The sequence below is a fragment of the Myxine glutinosa genome, chromosome 9, assembly GCF_964187855.1.
Source record: "Myxine glutinosa chromosome 9, kmMyxGlut1.1, whole genome shotgun sequence".
Classification (NCBI taxonomy): Eukaryota; Metazoa; Chordata; class Myxini; order Myxiniformes; family Myxinidae; genus Myxine; species Myxine glutinosa.
Genome location: NC_136269.1, coordinates 61067401 through 61084909, shown reverse-complemented (window position 1 = coordinate 61084909; position 17509 = coordinate 61067401). Strand labels below are relative to the sequence as shown.

At 44.8% G+C, this 17509-nt stretch overlaps 1 protein-coding gene across 5 annotated transcripts in view; it reads left to right on the top strand.

Moving 5' to 3' along the window:
* ABCD4 (ATP binding cassette subfamily D member 4) overlaps positions 1–17509 on the top strand; it is a 680822-nt gene that overhangs the window by 643994 nt on the left and 19319 nt on the right. For all 5 annotated transcript variants that reach the window (XM_078784391.1, XM_078784393.1, XM_078784392.1 and 2 more), the window contains 2 exons: positions 819–1027; positions 7935–8026. In XM_078784391.1, coding sequence (XP_078640517.1) covers positions 819–1027; positions 7935–8026 — 301 coding nt within the window. The remainder of the gene's footprint in view (positions 1–818; positions 1028–7934; positions 8027–17509) is intronic.

Sequence of the window (17509 nt, the reverse complement as noted above, 5' to 3'; positions counted from 1 at the left end):
TGGTCAAATGAATTCGCTACAACCTTCATTGTGTGACCCTTAAGGTGGGTTTTCATGGGACACGCGAACGGTTCGCGAAGGATGCGAATGTCGAAAAAATGGCAAAGTCCAACATTCGTATTTTAGGCTCCAAAAGTTCGCCAAACATGCGCGGGGGTTCGGAAGCGTCGTCAATTGTTCGCAGGAGTCGTTTTTTGTTCGGCGGGTATTTCAAACATTTTTGAAAACTCCTGCGAACAATTGACGACGCTTCCGGACCCCCGCGCATGTTTGGCGAACTTTTGGAGCCTAAAATACGAATGTTGGACTTTGCCATTTTTTCGACATTCGCATCCTTCGCGAACCGTTCGTGTGTCCCGTGAAAACCCACCTTTAGTCATCCTGTCAAATTTGGTTGAGATTGGATGAGTAACGACTGAATGTATCGTGGTCAAAAATCGTCAGACAGACAGACAGACACCAAATTGTGTATTTTAGTATGTGATGATGATGATGATGATGTAGATGGAATAGGTATTTAATAAAAGTAAGCATTTGGGCTAATAGCACAGCCATGTTGACCCTGCCATTAGATTAAATAATTTGGCTGCCAAGTATAAAATAAGATTTGGTTGTTAAAAGTAAATTTTGATGTCAAATGGTGTGCACGTGAAGTTAATGCAGATAAAATAAATAGGATGTAGATTTTAAATAATGTTAAGAGTAATAGATAGAAATTGAAATTAAAATTATATAATGTAATGTGGGGAGCCACGGGCATTGATGGACCAAATAACCTTTTCCCACGTTTTTGCTTTTCCTTTATTGTTTCTGTGCAGCTCTTCAGATGGTGGAAGTGAGCTTGTCCCTGAGGCCTTCTCTGTTGTGTTGGTGAGCTTTGGCGTGCCGAGCATTGACAATGATCCACTCGTGGAAGACCTCAGCCTACGTCTTATTGAAGACCACAATATCCTTGTGACTGGAAATACAGGCTCTGGAAAGACGAGCTTGTTGCGGGTCCTTGCGGGACTTTGGCCAACATTACAGGGTGTGACCTCTGTGTGGCAGGGCTAAATGCAGTCTTGCATCCTATGCTTAGTACCTTGCACTGTACTGTTATGAATGTCAGTTATCCGAAGATGTTTGGCTTTATCTACAGGCGGATCCATAAATAACAACCTATTTTAAATATTTAAACACTCTGTTGTTATTATAGGTAGAGCATTAAAATAATTTTGTTTGAAAGCTTGTTTATTGCCATTAATATTATTTTTACCTCTGTCACCGAAGGTGGATGGAGTTTATGTTTTCACCCCTGTCTGTTTGTCTGTCTGTCTGTGAGCAGGATATCTCAAAAAGTTATAGACGGGGTCGGACGAAACTTAGTGGACAGCTTAGGTATCTGCCAAACACGAATTGATTCGATTATTCAAGGCCCTTGAAATTTTTTTATACTCATCCCCTGATCTGTACCTTTCCACAACTTTATCCCGGAGATCTTTTGAAAGCTCCTTGGTGTTCATGGTTGAGTCTTTGCTGTGAAATGCATGACGCAGCAAAGGAAACCTACAGGAATAGCTGATTTTATTATGAAATGATCAGAATCACTGCAATATGACACAGGTGAAGGCCAATTAAATTGGTGTGTGATGTTGAAGGTGATTGGTTACACCTGAGCTAATTTACAATTGCTATTATAAGGGGGGTGGACACCTATCCAACCTAGATATGCGAGTTTTGTATTTTTAATTAATTTAGTGAAATATGTAGAATTTGTTTTTTACTTGGAAGTTGTGGGTTACGATGTGTAAATAAAGATGGAAAAGTCTGATTTTAATTCCAGGCTATAAGGCAACAAAAGGAGAAAATTTTGAAAGGGGGTGTAGATTAATAGTTTTTGGTGACAGTTTTTTAAATCTTTTTTGGAATTAAAGTGACATATCTTCCTATTTCTTGCCACCACCTTCTTGGAACTGCAATTATGAACTACCAAACCTCATACTGTGCAGCATTTGCACTCTTTTAGAATGAGAAACAGATAATCTCTCAGCCATAATGGATCAATCTGGAAGCAAAGAAGAAAACAATATTAATGGCAATAAACAAGCTTTCAAACAACAAGACCGAAAGTCTAACAGCGGCGTAGCTGGGCATGTAAAATATTATAAACCACAAACACACATGATTAACTTTTCAAACAGTCGCTAATGCTGTTTATAACATTAAACAGACCTGAGCCTCGGCCTGGTGGTGGGGTGGCTATCTTTATCAAAAACTCTCTTCCTCACTCTCCTTGCACTGCCCTCTCTCCTCCTCACCCCCAGGAGTACCTCTGGCTACGGCTTCCTCTCCGCTCCCACCTTTTGTTCATATGTGTTCTGTACCATCCCCCAAACAGTGATGACTCCATCTACATTTCACTGTCTGACAACATGGACCAACTTCTATCCACTCATCCCAACTCTCTCTTCCTCATATGTGGTGACTTCAATTGTCATCATGCCACCTGGTTGGGTGTGGGTTCCTCTCTCACCAGTCATGGCACCTCAGCAAAGGACTTCTGTGACTCACTGGGATTGACACAATCTGTCAATTTCCCGACCCGGATCTCAGCCAATGGAGTATCTTCTCTTCTAGACTTGGTTATGACTAACTTCCCTGCTAATGTCTGCTGCTCTTCTTCTGCTCCAATCGGTTCTTCTGATCATGTGCTTGTCAAAGTGGACATCTCTCTGGCCATTCTCAGAGAGCCTCCTCAGCGTCGACGAGTCTGGCATTTCACTCAGGCCGACTGGGACGGTCTTCAAGCAGCCATCAATCGTCTGGATTGGTCTCCCATCTCCACTGCCTCTGACATCAATTCTTCCTGGGAATTCTTCCAAAGCAAACTGATCTCTCTCATGCACAGATTTATCCCATCTCGCCTTCAGTTGTCTTACCCTTCCTCCCGTCCATGGTACACTGAATCTTGTGGTGAGGCAGTTGCCCTGAAACAACTTGCCTTTGCCTCTTGGAAGGCTAATCCAACTGAAGGAAATCTCAGTTCCTTCCACCAAGCTCGGAACAAGTGTGTGTCTACCCTCAGGAGTGCCAGGAAGCACTATCTCTCCTCACTCAAGAATGAACTCTCAAACCTGTCTCCTTCCTCTAAATCCTGGTGGCGTCTGGTCAAATCCGTTTCTGGAGTTTGTTCCCCCTCCATCCCCTCCCTTACCTCAAATGGCCACACAGTTGACATCGCACGTGACAAAGCCGAATGCCTCAACTCTGTGTTTGCCTCAAAATCCTTAGTCCCAAACCCATCTCTCTCTGTTCCCACCTTTCCCAGTCGAACCAAACTGCTCCTGGACTCTGTGACCTTCTCTCCTGACAAGGTGGAGGAGTTTTTGTCAAACCTCGACTCTGATTCTGCAACTGGACCAGATGGCATCAGCCCACGGGTCCTAAAATCCTGCTCTGCCGCTCTATCTCACCCTCTCTCTGTTCTTTTCACCCTATCCTTTGCTCAAGGTCATCTGCCAGCATCCTGGAAATCAGCAAACATTACCGCTTTACACAAAAAGGTGCAAAAACAGATCCTTGCAACTACAGACCAATCAGCCTGCTCCCAATTATCAGCAAAGTCATGGAATCCATCATTGCTTCGGATATGAAATCTTTCCTCTTCTCCAATGGCTTGATCTCTGATCATCAATTTGGTTTCAGACCAGGTCACTCTACTCTGGACATGCTGCTTCTGCTGTCTCAACAATGGATGGAGGTCCTCAATGCCAAACAGGAAATCAGAGCTGTCTCCCTTGACATATCACGTGCCTTCGATACGGTGTGGCACCCAGCTCTGCTCACCAAACTCTCCTCCTATGGTATCCATGGAAATCTCCATGCATGGCTTGCGGACTTCCTCTCTGGTCGTAGTCAACGTGTGGCCCTGAATGGATTTCTCTCATCTCCCCTTCCCGTTCAGGCTGGAGTTCCCCAAGGCAGTGTGCTGGGCCCGGTGCTTTTTCTGGTCTTTATCAATGATCTCTCCGACTCTCTGGAAAATCCTCTGTATCTCTTTGCTGATGACTCCACTCTCTGCCGCTCCATTCCTCTTCCCTCAGATCGGCAGTCTGCAGCCTCCTCACTCTCTGAAGACCTGGACAAAATCACAGACTGGTCAAACATGTGGAACATGTCTTTCAATCCTGACAAATCTCACACTCTTACTATGTCTCTCCGAAAAGATCGACTGGACAACCCTCCCATCTACTTTCTCAACAATCCTCTCCAAGAAGTTCTGTCGCTCAAGCTTTTGGGTCTCACCATCTGCCATGATCTTTCTTGGGAAAACCACATTTCCAAGCTGGCCTCCAAAGCCAGTCGCCGACTGGGCATCCTCCGTCGTGCAAAGTCCTTCCTAGGCACACCTGAGCTCCTCACCACATACAAGGCTTTCATCCGCAGCTCAATGGAATACTGTTCTCCCCTATGGGCTGGTGTTCCTGCCTCACACCTGGCTCGGCTTCATGCTGTTGAATCCAAAGCTTTCAGAATCATTGGAATCTCCCGCGATGAAGCTATCTCTGAGGGCCTTTCACTCACTCACCGCAGGCAGGTAGGTGGTCTTTCTGTCTTCTACCGACTCCTCTCCGGCCTTGCTCCCCCAGCTCTCTCTGTGCTCTGTCCCCCAAATATTCCGACAGGTCGCACAAGATCTGCCAGCCACCCTCTGATGGTTAAACTGCCGAAATCTCGGCTCTCTGCTCACCTTCACTCTTTCATTCCTCTTTTCTCCCGCCTCTGGAACAAACTCCCACACTCACTTCAATCACACTCCTCCCTCCATGTCTTCAAAACAGCTGTTCACCACCATCTCTTATCTTCCCCCATCCAAAACCTTGATATTTTCTACCCCCACTAATTCACCCCAGATCCACCTTGTTTGAAATTCCAACTTCTTTCCTGGAAGTCTTGGCAGTGTCCATATGTTTTATACCTCTCCCACCCCCCCCCCCCCTTCCCATGCCTCCCTCCCAAAGCCCTCTCCCTCCCACAGTTCTCTCGATGTCTCCATGTCTCTCGGTCCCTGCTCTCAAATGTTGTGTTTGTGTCCTTCCCCTCTCTCCCCATCTTGTCTACCGCTCCCGATGTTATTTGTTTTGTGTGTCTGTTTGTCTTTCTGTGTGATTAATGTTCGCTCTTTCACGAGCCTCGATCTTGTATACAAAAAAAAAAAAAAAAAAAAAAATTTGGAGGAATCCCGACATCCATGAGGTAAGTTTTACTTACAGAACTGAGGGAAGATCTTCTGTAATCTACATACCCCACAAGGATTGGGTTAATAACATGCTATCAAAAAACCGAGGTGAATTCCTTACTTCCGCGGTTGTTAGTACGGTACACTGCTCTCATTGATTCATGAACCATACACCACTTCAATCTATCAACTTTGTATTCCTGACATTGGGATTAAAGTGTTATGGTCATATTTACTATATCATTATAATTACTATTACTGAAACGATACACTACTGTATTAAGAAACCTGGGCTTAATTTGTCCGAAACGGCCCGAAGGTGAGGCATGAAGCCTAAGGCCTATACATACCGTATTGTTGGAAGACCCGCAACGCCGATGCTTTCGATATTTGATGGTCATTTTAACAATCGGTTTGTTTGTGCTTCACTCTGAATGACAAACGTAAAGGTAGAGCATGGCATGGCGATTGTGATATATGACAGGTTCGACGATATGTTCAGCCTGAACGAAATTGGAATCAAAATGCCGGAGTGTGGAGAGTCTGCTGCCGTAATCATATCAGCCTGTCATGTGACCAGATCCTCAGCTCTGATTGGTATACGTTTGAGGGGACATACATATAGTCACGTTAAAAAGTAAGTACACCCCATGTAAAGTTTTGACTTTTTCAACATATTTCAACATACAGCTATTTGATCTTCATTTCAACAATATTGATAGATAAAGGTGATAAAATAGAACAAATATCATGAAACATTTACATTTTGTAGTCCATTGTATAATTTAAATAAACATAAATGCAAATTTAGCATGTGGAAAAAGTAAGTACACCCCGACATTTATCACTACTTCAAATACCTAAAACTAGAATCACGTGCACCAGCTCAGGTGCAAATGATTAGAACATCGTTAGAGAGGATCTTGGAGGAACCTGTCTTATTTAAACCTCAGACATTTAGTTTGGTTTGCTCTTTGTTGTTGAAGTGTGTGGTGTCACCATGCCGAGATCAAAAGAGCTCTCTGAGGCCTTCAGAAAGAAGGTTATAGATGCCTACGAGTCTGGGAAGGGATTTAAAAAGATCTCCAAACAATTTGAAATCAATCATTCGACTGTCTGGAAGATCATCTACAAGTGGAGAAGATTCCAAACAACTGCCAACTTGTTCAGGCCAAGCCGCCCCAGCAAGTTCAGCCTGAGAGCAGACCGCAAGATGCTGAAAGAAGTCTCGAAAAACCCCAGAATGTCATCACAGGACCTACAGGTAGCTCTTGCCACTGTTGATGTCAAAGTGCACGAGTCTACCATTAAAAAGAGGCTGCACAAATTTGATCTACATGGGAGGTGTGCCAGGAGGAAACCTTTGCTGTCCAGAAAGAACGTCAGGGCAAGACTAAAGTTTGCCAATGAACACCTAGGCAAAGACCAGCACTTCTGGAACAATGTGCTCTGGACAGATGAGTCAAACGTAGAGCTATTTGGCCACAGTACCAGAAGACAAGTTTGGCGAAAACCAAAGACAGCATTTGACCACAAGAACCTGACTGTAAAGCATGGTGGTGAAAATATTATGGTTTGGGGCAGCTTTGCTGCATCAGGGCCTGGGCAGCTCACCATCATAGAATCCACGATGAATTCTTCATTGTACCAGAGGGTGCTTGAGGATAATGTGAGGCCATCTGTCGGAAAGTTGAAGCTCAACCGAAGGTGGACCTTGCAACATGACAATGACCCTAAACATACCAGTAAATCCACCAAGGAATGGCTGAAAAGAAAGAAATGGAGGGTTCTGGAATTGCCAAGTCAAAGTCTGGATCTAAATCCCATCGAGATGTTGTGGGGGGATTTGAAACGAGCTGTGCATGCAAGAAACCCCTCAAACATCGCACAGCTGAAAGAATTCTGCATGGAGGAGTGGGCAAAAATTTCTCCCAGTCGATGTCAGAGACTGGTAGACGGTTATAAGAAACGCCTACTTGAGGTTGTTTCTGCCAAAGGGGGCAATACCACCTATTAGAGCCAAGGGTATACTTACTTTTTCCACATGCGAAATTTGCATTTATGTTTATTTAAATTATACAATGGACTACAAAATGTAAATGTTTCATGATATTTGTTGTATTATATCACCTTTATCTATCAATATTGTTGAAATGAAGATCAAATAGCTGTATGTTGAATTATGTTGAAAAAGTCAAAACTTCACATGGGGTGTACTTACTTTTTCACATGGCTGTATATACAGACAAACAAACACTGTTCTCGACAGCTTTGCCCTATGGGCTACGACGTAAAAAATGTAATGCTCTACCAATAGTAACAAAGGTATTTCTCTATTTAAAATCAGGAGTTAATTATAGATCACCCTGTATCGAAGGATTATTTCCAGACCTCATATTATGGAGAGCCATAAAAATGTGATAACCACAATCTTATTTGCATAACGGATTTTGGCGATCTTCAATCAGGTCAATCCAATCAATCATCACCACCCAGTTTACATTTAAAAAATCCCTATAACGATCTGAATTACAAAAGAGTATTTGCTTAGATTTTGACTGCCACCATTTTGTGTGGATGTGATAATTTTGGAGGCTTCTGCATCTCAATTTTCGTCTCTTATTTTTCTTTGGAAAAATGTAAGAATGCCTTGAAGATTTTTTTAACCTGTTTCATTTCTCTCAAGTTTAACATGTTCATGGCATGTCACATTCAGGAAAGGTGTTCATGTTCAGCTGCTTTGGTCCACGAGGGATCATGTTCCTTCCACAAAACCCTTATTTCACTGATGGGACGTTACGAAATCAGGTATACCATTTGTTTGATTTTGGCCATCACTTTTGCTGCTTACTCTGTAATGCTTACAATCTTGGTTTATTTATTTCATTTTATATTTATATTATATCATATCTGTGTGTTACGGGGTCCTCCCCTATCCCCTGGTCTCGGTAAACCTCCGAACCCCGAAAGGGTCCCCGGCAGAAAGATATGTTAGCGTTGGTTGAAATTAATCAATAATGAAACCCTCAATGAAACCATCAAATGAAACAATCAAATCAATAATGAAACCACACCAAGGGTTATGAACAAACAATCATATATTATAAATCACACCAGAATCACGACACAAATAATAATAGCAATTCACCCTACAATCCCTATCTGAAGATGGTACCACCTTATCTAGTCCTTTACCCAAACTCACGGCACTCCCCCAATGTCTCTGTACCCCTCCAAGGCGAAGTCGATTCGCTCCAGCGATCGTTGGATCAATGTCCGATCAAAATCAATTGAGGCATGGACGATCGAAGCAACCCAGAGGCCACGTGGTCCAACACCCCGCAAAATAGCGGTGGAATGGAAACCCTCCCAAAGATGCGCTCCGACGTACACGTTTGCGGTTCAATCAGCGAGTCTCCTTATAATCCTCCAAAAGCCACTTTCTGGCACAGCCGTCCCCGGCAACCCACCGGGGAATAATGCCCGGCCGACGCGACAAAAACCTTTTCACTGAAGGTAGCGCACGTGGCGAAATGGCGGACGGCTTTCACTCAAGCCGGGGCTTTGAGGCAAGGATACTCCGGAACCTCAATGCAGATACCCGACTACCCAGGCTCCACAGCACTCTGGCGATATCACCTATCGCACGAACTTCCTTTCAAGGACACAAAGTTCACTCGCACTGTACGCTCGACCGCTCGGTCCGGAGCTTCAACAAAAACGTCTTTCCACGATCTCCTCCCGCCTCTTCTTCTTCGCTCCACCTCTTCCGGTGTCCTATCCGATTTCCGGCATCATTTTTGTCATGAGCGCTTTTAAACCTTTTAACCACAATAACCCTTACTGAGACCCAACAATAATAATAATACCAACAATAATTAGGGCCGAATCCGTAACACCTCCCCCCCCCATCAAGAAAGAAAGTTTGAACGCAGCGAAAACTTTCTTTGTAGGCAAATTCTTGAAACCAACACAAGTAATCAATGTTTCCCCAAAAATATAGCAACAAAACATCGAACAACTTGCAGAGATTTCCAAAGTTAATTCACTCTGGACAAAGCACCAGCAACGACATTGTCCCTGCCCTTTACATGTTCAATTTCCAAGTTACCCCTGCAAAGCCAAACTCCATCTCATCAACCTCTGATTTTGACTTTTAGTTTCTTTTGAATGAAGGTTAAGGGGTTGATCAAAAATCCCAAGTCAAGCAAATCGATAGCACTTTTCCTGGGAGGCCGAGCTGAGGGCCAGGTTCCATGATGGTTGGGTGGTGAGGCCTGGACATATTCACTACCTGGATGCCTTTAGGAACGTGGAGTTCACGGTTAATCCGTGTAGGAAAGTTCACTACATGGACGCCTTTAGGAACATGGAGTTCACGGTTAATCCGTGTAGGAAAGTTCACTCCATGGACGCCTTTAGGAACGTGGCGTTCACGGTTAATCCGTGTAGGAATCATGGCTCGGCTGCTCCTCAGCATTCAGTGCTTCCACTCTTTCTAACTTTCCTAACCATCACGGTTGGACCACTTGTCACTGTAGTCACATGAATGGCGGTCTCCTTCTCGGCCACTTCTCTGATAATCCTTCCTTCGGGAGCTGCCATAACTCTGGAAGCCTCCATAATAATATCGATTGTGGCTGTTGTGAAAATTAACCAAGTCCACAACTTTGTCCCATAGGTAGGTTTAATATCAATCAGATCTCTGGCATCATCCTGTAAAATACAATCATGCAATATATATATCAGGATCTTGGCATCAAATAGGAAGGATCGATAATATTAGTCAATGCAAGCAAGCCTAGAATATGTGCGGGTACGTACCATTCAAGTCTACATGTCATAGTATAATGTCGCAGGAGTGGCCCCGAGTCGCGGACGTCCGAGGTCTTATAGATGCCTCTCAGCGGTTTAAGTGAGCATCACACCTGGGTTCAACTTTGATACAATGCAGCACATGATACATTTTCACTACAGTGGCCACCACCACTACTACTCCGTGGTCCTCCTCTGTAGCCCCCTCGACCCCGAGGAAACGCCTTCCCTACTGTGATGGTCCGACCATCCAACTCCTTGCTATTCAGATCCTTTTCTGCAACTCTGGCATCCTTTGAGTTTTCAAACGTGACAAAGCCAAACCCTCTTGACTTGTTTGTCTCCCTGTCTTTTATCAGCCGCACTTCCAAAAGCGGTCCATATTTGCTGAAGGCAGACTCCAGAACCTCTTCCTTTGTTTTGAAGTTCAGAGCCCCTACAAAGAGCTTGCCAATACTGCCTCCATCCCTGACATGCGTGTGCCGACACTTAGTTTCAGGGTATTTCCTCTTCTCTTCAGGGTACTTCCTACTAGGCTTTTCAGCAAACATCGGGTTACCAGAAACTTGACCCCCGGCCAAATCATTCCCGATAATAAAAGATACTCCTTCTACAGGAAGAGTGGCTTGTAAACCGACGGTGACCGGTCCTGACACCAAATCGGACTCCAAATGGATGACATGAAGTGGAGCACTAACACAGCCACCAATCCCCTGTAAACAAACACTATCACCAGTTGCCGTCTCCTCGGACAATGGCAAGATGCCTTCAAGCATTAAAGATTGATGTGCTCCTGTGTCCCTCAATACCCGAACAGGTCTCCGGTTAGTCGAGGCTCCATCCAGTGACACAAACCCCTCTGAAATAAATGGTTGGTAACCCTTTTGAGGGCGATTTCTCACAATGGCCATCGCATTTGGAGTCATACTAGTCGACCTCTGCTCCTGATTTTCCTTTCCCAGAGCATAACAGTTGGACATCAAGTGTCCAGGTTTATGGCAAAAAGTGCAAGTAGGCCCGGAGGAGAACCTCGTGGTCTGCCAAGGCATGGGGGCGGCGGTCTGCCTCGAGCGCCCCGGACGATAGGTCTGTCTTGGAACCGCAGTCTTCTGATTTCTAGAAGTCATGGTGTCAGAGTGGTCCTCATTTTCATCTCGAGGCCGCCCCCATGGATTTTCATTCTCCGCCCCTGATGTACCATAGCTCCCCTGGCTAGGTCTGGGCGAGAAGTTCGGTTTGTGTAACCCCATCCTGTGTGTTAAGGCATAGTCATCTGCCATGGTTGCTGCCTCGTACAGCTTTGGTACTTTCCTTTCCTCCAGATGAACTTTAATGTCCTCATGGACACACTGTTGGAATTCCTCGACCAGGATCAATTGTCACAATAGTTCGAAGTCTTTCCCAACTCCTTTTGAATCACACCACCTATCAAACATGGTTTCCTTCAATCTGGCAAACTCCACATGGGTCTCACTCTCCCTCCTCCTGGCATTCCGGAATTTTTGCAGGTAAGCTTCCGGGACCAATTCATAGGCTTTGAGAATGTGTTTCTTCAATACCTCGTAATCTGCACATTGGTCAATCGGTAAAGCCGAATAGATCTCTTGAGCTTTACCCACCAGAACACTTTGCACGAGTATAGACCAGTACTCCTCAGGCCAGTTTAACAGTCGAGCCACTTTCTCAAAGTGTGGAAAAAACTTGGCTACCTCCTTTTCAGTGAAGGGTGGAACCAGCCTCACATGTCTGCCAACATCCCAGGTGTTCTGACTAGGTGTCGAACCAGTCGGCATGGATGGTACCTCTCCCCGTTCTTTCATTACATCCAGCTCCTTGAGTCTAATTTCCTGCTGAAGCGCCATTTCACGGTCCTTTAACTCCCTGTCGGCTTTTCTCTCCTCTGCTTCGAGTTCCCTTGCAGCTCTCCTTTCCTCTGCTTGTTTCTCTTCTCTTCTCTCTTCTGCTTTCCTTGCCTCTGCTTTTAACCTTTCCTGGAGTTCTCGTTCCTCTGCTTTTAATCTTTCCTGGAGTTCTCGTCCCACTCTCCTTTCCTCTGCTTGTTTCTCCTCTCTTCTCTCTTCTGCTTTCCTTTCCTCTGCTTTTTCCCTTTCCTGGCTCTGTAATTGCATCTCCAGTTTCCAGAGCTCCACATTTTCTTGCTCCTCTGGTAACCAATCCCAGGCTACCTCTTCCCATGTTCCTAATCCCACCATAGATTGTATCACCACTGTCTGCATCTCTGCCTTCTTCATATTAGTTCGGACCTCCACGCTAAAGTGTTTGGCCATTTTCCAGAGGTCCGATTTTACTAACGCTCTGAACTGTGCTTCACTAGGGGTCACTGCAAACTTCTCTGCGTCAAACTCCATGGTGACTATTGTTAACACATGTTTACCTTCACACAAGAAATGTAAAAAAAATATTTAAAAAAATCTTTTTTTGGGGGGAAAAATTTGGGAATGTTAGGGAATTCTTTCCCGGACTAAATTTAGGAAATTTTATATCCCGGATGCAGACTCAATTTCGAGCCCACGAATATCAATTGGACGAGCCCCCAATTTCTGTTATGGGGTCCTCCCCTATCTCCTGGTCTCGGTAAACCTCCGAACCCCGAGAGGGTCCCCGGCAGAAAGATATGTTAGCCTTGGTTGAAATTAATCAACAATGAAACCCTCAATGAAACCATCAAATGAAACAATCAAATCAATAAATGAAACCACACCAAGGGTTATGAACAAACAATAATATATTATAAATCACACCGGAATCACGACACAAATAATAACAGCAATTCACCCTACAATCCCTATCTGAAGATGGTACCACCTTATCTAGTCCTTTACCCAAACTCACGGCACTCCCCCAATGTCTCTGTACCCCTCCAAGGCGAAGTAGATTCGCTCCAGCGATCGTTGGATCAATGTCCGATCAAAATCAATTGAGGCGTGGACGATCGAAGCAACCCAGAGGTCCCGTGGGCCAACACCCCGCAAAATAGCGGTGGAATGGAAACCCTCCCAAAGACGCGCTCCGACGTACACGTTTGCGGTTCAATCAGCGAGTCTCCTTATAATCCTCCAAAAGCCACTTTCTGGCACAGCCGTCCCCAGCAACCCACCGGGGAATAATGCCCGGCTGACGCGACAAAAACCTTTTCACTGAAGGTAGCGCACGTGGCGAAATGGCGGACGGCTTTCACTCGAGCCGGGGCTTTGAGGCAAGGATACTCCGGAACCTCAATGCAGATACCCGACTACCCAGGCTCCACAGCACTCCAGCGATATCACCTATCGCACGAACTTCCTTTCAAGGACGCAAAGTTCACTCGCACTGTACGCTCGACCGCTCGGTCCGGAGCTTCAACAAAAACGTCTTTCCACGATCTCCTCACGCCTGTTCTTCATCGCTCCACCTCTTCCGGTGCCCTATCCGATTTCCGGCATCATTTTTGTCATGAGCGCTTTTAAACCTTTTTACCACAATAACCCTTACTGAGACCCAACAATAATAATAATACCAACAATAATTAGGGCCGAATCCGTAACATGTGTCTTTGTGCTATGTGGTTTGGGATGACGTGTGTGTGTGTGTGTGTGTGTGTGTGTGTGTGTTTGTGTGTGTGTGTGATATTTGTGTGTGATATTTGTGTGTGATATTTGTGTGTGATATTTGTGTGTGATATTTGTGTGAGATATTTGTGTGAGATATTTGTGTGAGATATTTGTGTGAGATATTTGTGTGAGATATTTGTGTGAGATATTTGTGTGTCTAATGTATAAAAAAGTACGAATCCCATCCCCTCCAAGGATAATGCTCTCCCCCTCCCCACCCCCCCCTCTTTTCTAAGCTCGTGGGTCCTATGGCTAATGCACCTGTGTCTGTGTGTTGTGTGTTGAGCAGCTCAATAGGTCCTTCTACAGCATGACATTCTGATTGCAAAATGAATAACAAAAACTATAGTAACATCGTAACAAAGCATATACTAATTAACACTAACAATGTTAACAACAACAATAATAATAATAATAGTATCATTTGGCAATAATAAGAGCGATCTTTAATCCCCCTTCCCTGACCTAAACACAACTGGGCTTGGTGAAAGGAAAGCAAATGCTCAAGCAGTAGAGCAGGCAGGTATGCTACAAGGCCGGGAATAGCAATGAAAATTTGATCCAATGGACCAACGGTCCCACCAGTGTGTCAAAAGCCCTGGAATGGTATGTTTCATTCAGTATTCATTTCTTTTATGAAAATAAAATGCTGTACTAATGTAAAATAATCTTCCCAGCAATGCATGTTTAGGTGAAATAAAAATAATTTCCCACAAATATCACTTTTTTATTTGCATAGTTTTTTTTTTTTGTTACAATTTGGACAAGATCATCCCCAAAATGCAAAATTTCAAATTTTTACGGGGGAGCATGCCCCCCGGACACCCATAGAAAGGAGTCGTCTTCCTTTTTTTTTTAAACCCCTGCAGTTTCACACATGTAAAGGCAGACAGAAAGATATCAAGGAAATTGAAAGGAAAGTTTCTGATGTCATGTGTAACACCGACCTACCTTTACTGTCTGGAAACTATGGCACTGACAGAGAGACAACAACAGAGGCTGCAGGTTTGCGAGAACAACTGGGTCAGGAGGATTGCTGGAGTGAAGAGGGTGGATAGAAGGAGAATGGATGAACTCAGGGAGGAGATTGGTTTGCAGGTGAGCTTGACTGGGTGAAATGTCAGCTGAGATGGGCTGGACACTTGGGGAGGATGGGGGAAGAGAGAATGGCACAGAGAGCAGATGGGTTGAAGGAGCAAGGTAGGAGGAAAAGAAGTAGACTGCGGTTGAGATGGGAGGATTGTGTGAAGAGGGATATCAATATGGTGAGAGTGGAGAGTGTTGGCTGAGGACAAAGTGAAGTGGAGGAATATGCAGGGCAGAAACTTTGTACCATTGGATCTTACCCCTTGTAAAGGGAAAAGGAGGAGGAGAAGAAGAATTTTTTTCTTCCCACACATGTAAAAATTGAAGTGAAGAGTGAAACAGCACAGGTTCAATGGAATGTTAATCTACTGAATATGCATCGTACATAGTAGCTCAACGTTGGACTTGCAGTCAATGAGGTTACAACAAGTAAGGCCGACTTTATAAAAATAACTCAACTAATATCTAAAAGTACAGTTAATTCTCATGTCATCGGAAAGTGTGCCACATTTTATTTTTTATGAAATTGGACAATTGTTCACAATATAACTAACTTGAGGATTTTAAAGCAAGTTTTGAAATTAGAGGTTTGTTTCCTTGTTTTGGTCGATAGATAAAATTTATCCTGCAGTCCAAGTCAATTTGAATACATGTGTGTTGTAAATCAAGTCAGACAGGATGGGGCAAAGGTAACACACCTGTATTGTATTATATGCTAGATTGATGCATCACAGACCCGGTGTGTACCCCGGTTTAGAATAGGTACACCGTATCCCTGCGTGTCGTAAGAGGCGACTAAAAGGGTTGGCGTCAGGAAGGGCATCCGGCCATAAAAACATTGCCTCAAAAAGAGAACCATGACAATTACGACTAGATATGGGCAGGGTACAGCCCGAAGTACCCCGTGGGGGACCCCACTCCCTCTCGTCAAAACTCAAGGTGGGGAACCCGATCGAAGCAAGGGTGGAAATCCTTCCATTTATGATGAAGAAACGTCTGATGCCCGATGTGGAGATCGGTTTCTGAGATTTGGGACATGGAATGCAGGGACAATGACAGGGAGATCAGAAGTGGTGGAAGTATTGGTCAGAAGAAGAGTGGACATATGTTGTGTGCAGGAGACGAGATGGAAGGGAAGTGGTGTGAGAATGGTGAAGGGTAGGCAGGGACAGAAATACAAGTTTGTGTGGCAAGGGTGCCCGGAGGGCGTGAATGGTGTTGGTGTCCTGTTTTCTGAGGAGTTTGTAGACAGTGTGGTGAGTGTGACTAGAGTAAGTGATAGGTTGATGATGGTGAAAATGATGATTGGAAAGCTCTTGGTGAACGTCATCTCGGGATATGCTCCGCAGGTTGGTCGGAACGATGAAGAGAAGGACAAGTTCTGGTGTGCGATAGAGAAGCTGATGGAAAACGTGAAAGATGAGGAAGTTGTTGTGGTAGGAGGAGACCTAAATGGACATGTGGGAAGGAGTATGGACGGTTTTGATGGAGTTCATGGGGGTTACGGATTTGGTGTGAGAAATGGAGAAGGTGAAAGGATTTTGGAGTTTGCTGATGGAGCTGATTTGTTGATTTGTAATACTCAGTTCCAGAAAGAGGATAATAAGCTTGTTACATACACGTCAGGTGGGTCGACGACAACCGTTGACTACCTGCTGGTGCGTAGGCGAGATAGGGGGCACCTCCGCGACACAAAGGTGATCCCGGGGGAGGAGGCTGTTTCACAGCACCACTTGGTTGTCTGCGACATAAGGGTAAAAGGTGCGAGGAGAGCTCGGCGGGTGAAGTACCAACCGAGAATGAACGTGTGGAGGTTGAAAGAGGTGACAGTGAGGGAGGCATTAAAAGAGAGGCTGAGTATGGTGGAGGATGATGTGGTTGAGCTTGAAAGTGGTTGGATGTCAATGAAAGATAGTCTGTTGGGAGACGTTGGTGAGGTATGTGGATGGACAAAAGGACCACCGAGGCACTCGGAAACATGCTGGTGGGATGATGAATTTGGAAAGAAGAGTGACGAGAAGAGGAAGAAGTTCAAGGAGTGGCGGAAGGCGAAGGGTATGGGGGCAGAAAAGGCAGAGCATGAAAGTTATAAGGCAGCCAAGAAGGCTGCAAAGAAAGAGGTAGCAAAGGCACAGGAGGCATGTAGGAAAATGTTCGGAGAACGCTTGGATTCGGAAGAGGGTCAGAGAGCGGTATTCAGGATTGCAAAGCAGATAGCGAAAGAGAGGTGTGATGTGAAGGGGGTGAGTTGCTTGAAGGATGAAGTGGGACAAATCGTTGTGGACCCAGATGGAATTAAAGGAAGATGGAAGAGATATATGGAAATACTGTTGAATGCTGAGAATGAATGGGATTGCAACATAGAGAGTAACCCAGTTTTAGGACCGGCAGAGAAGATAACCGAGAAGGAAGTTGAGGAAGCGATAAAAGCAATGAAGAGTAGAAAAGCGGGAGGGCCGACGGGAGTTGTGGGAGATATGTTGAAGGCAGCGGGGAATTTGGGTGTGAAGAGAATGACAGAGATCTGCAATCTGGTGGTGAAAGAAGGCCGCATTCCAGTGGATTGGGAACTGAGTACCCTCGTCCCTCTATACAAGGGGAAAGGTGACCCTCTGGACTGTGGCTCGTATCGAGCGATAAAGTTATTGGAGCATGGAATGAAGGTGTTGGAAAGGGTGTTGGAGAGGACGATAAGGAATAAACTGAAGATTGACGAAATGCAGTTTGGATTTATGCCAGGAAGAGGAACGACAGACGTGCTTTTTATTGCGAGGCAGTT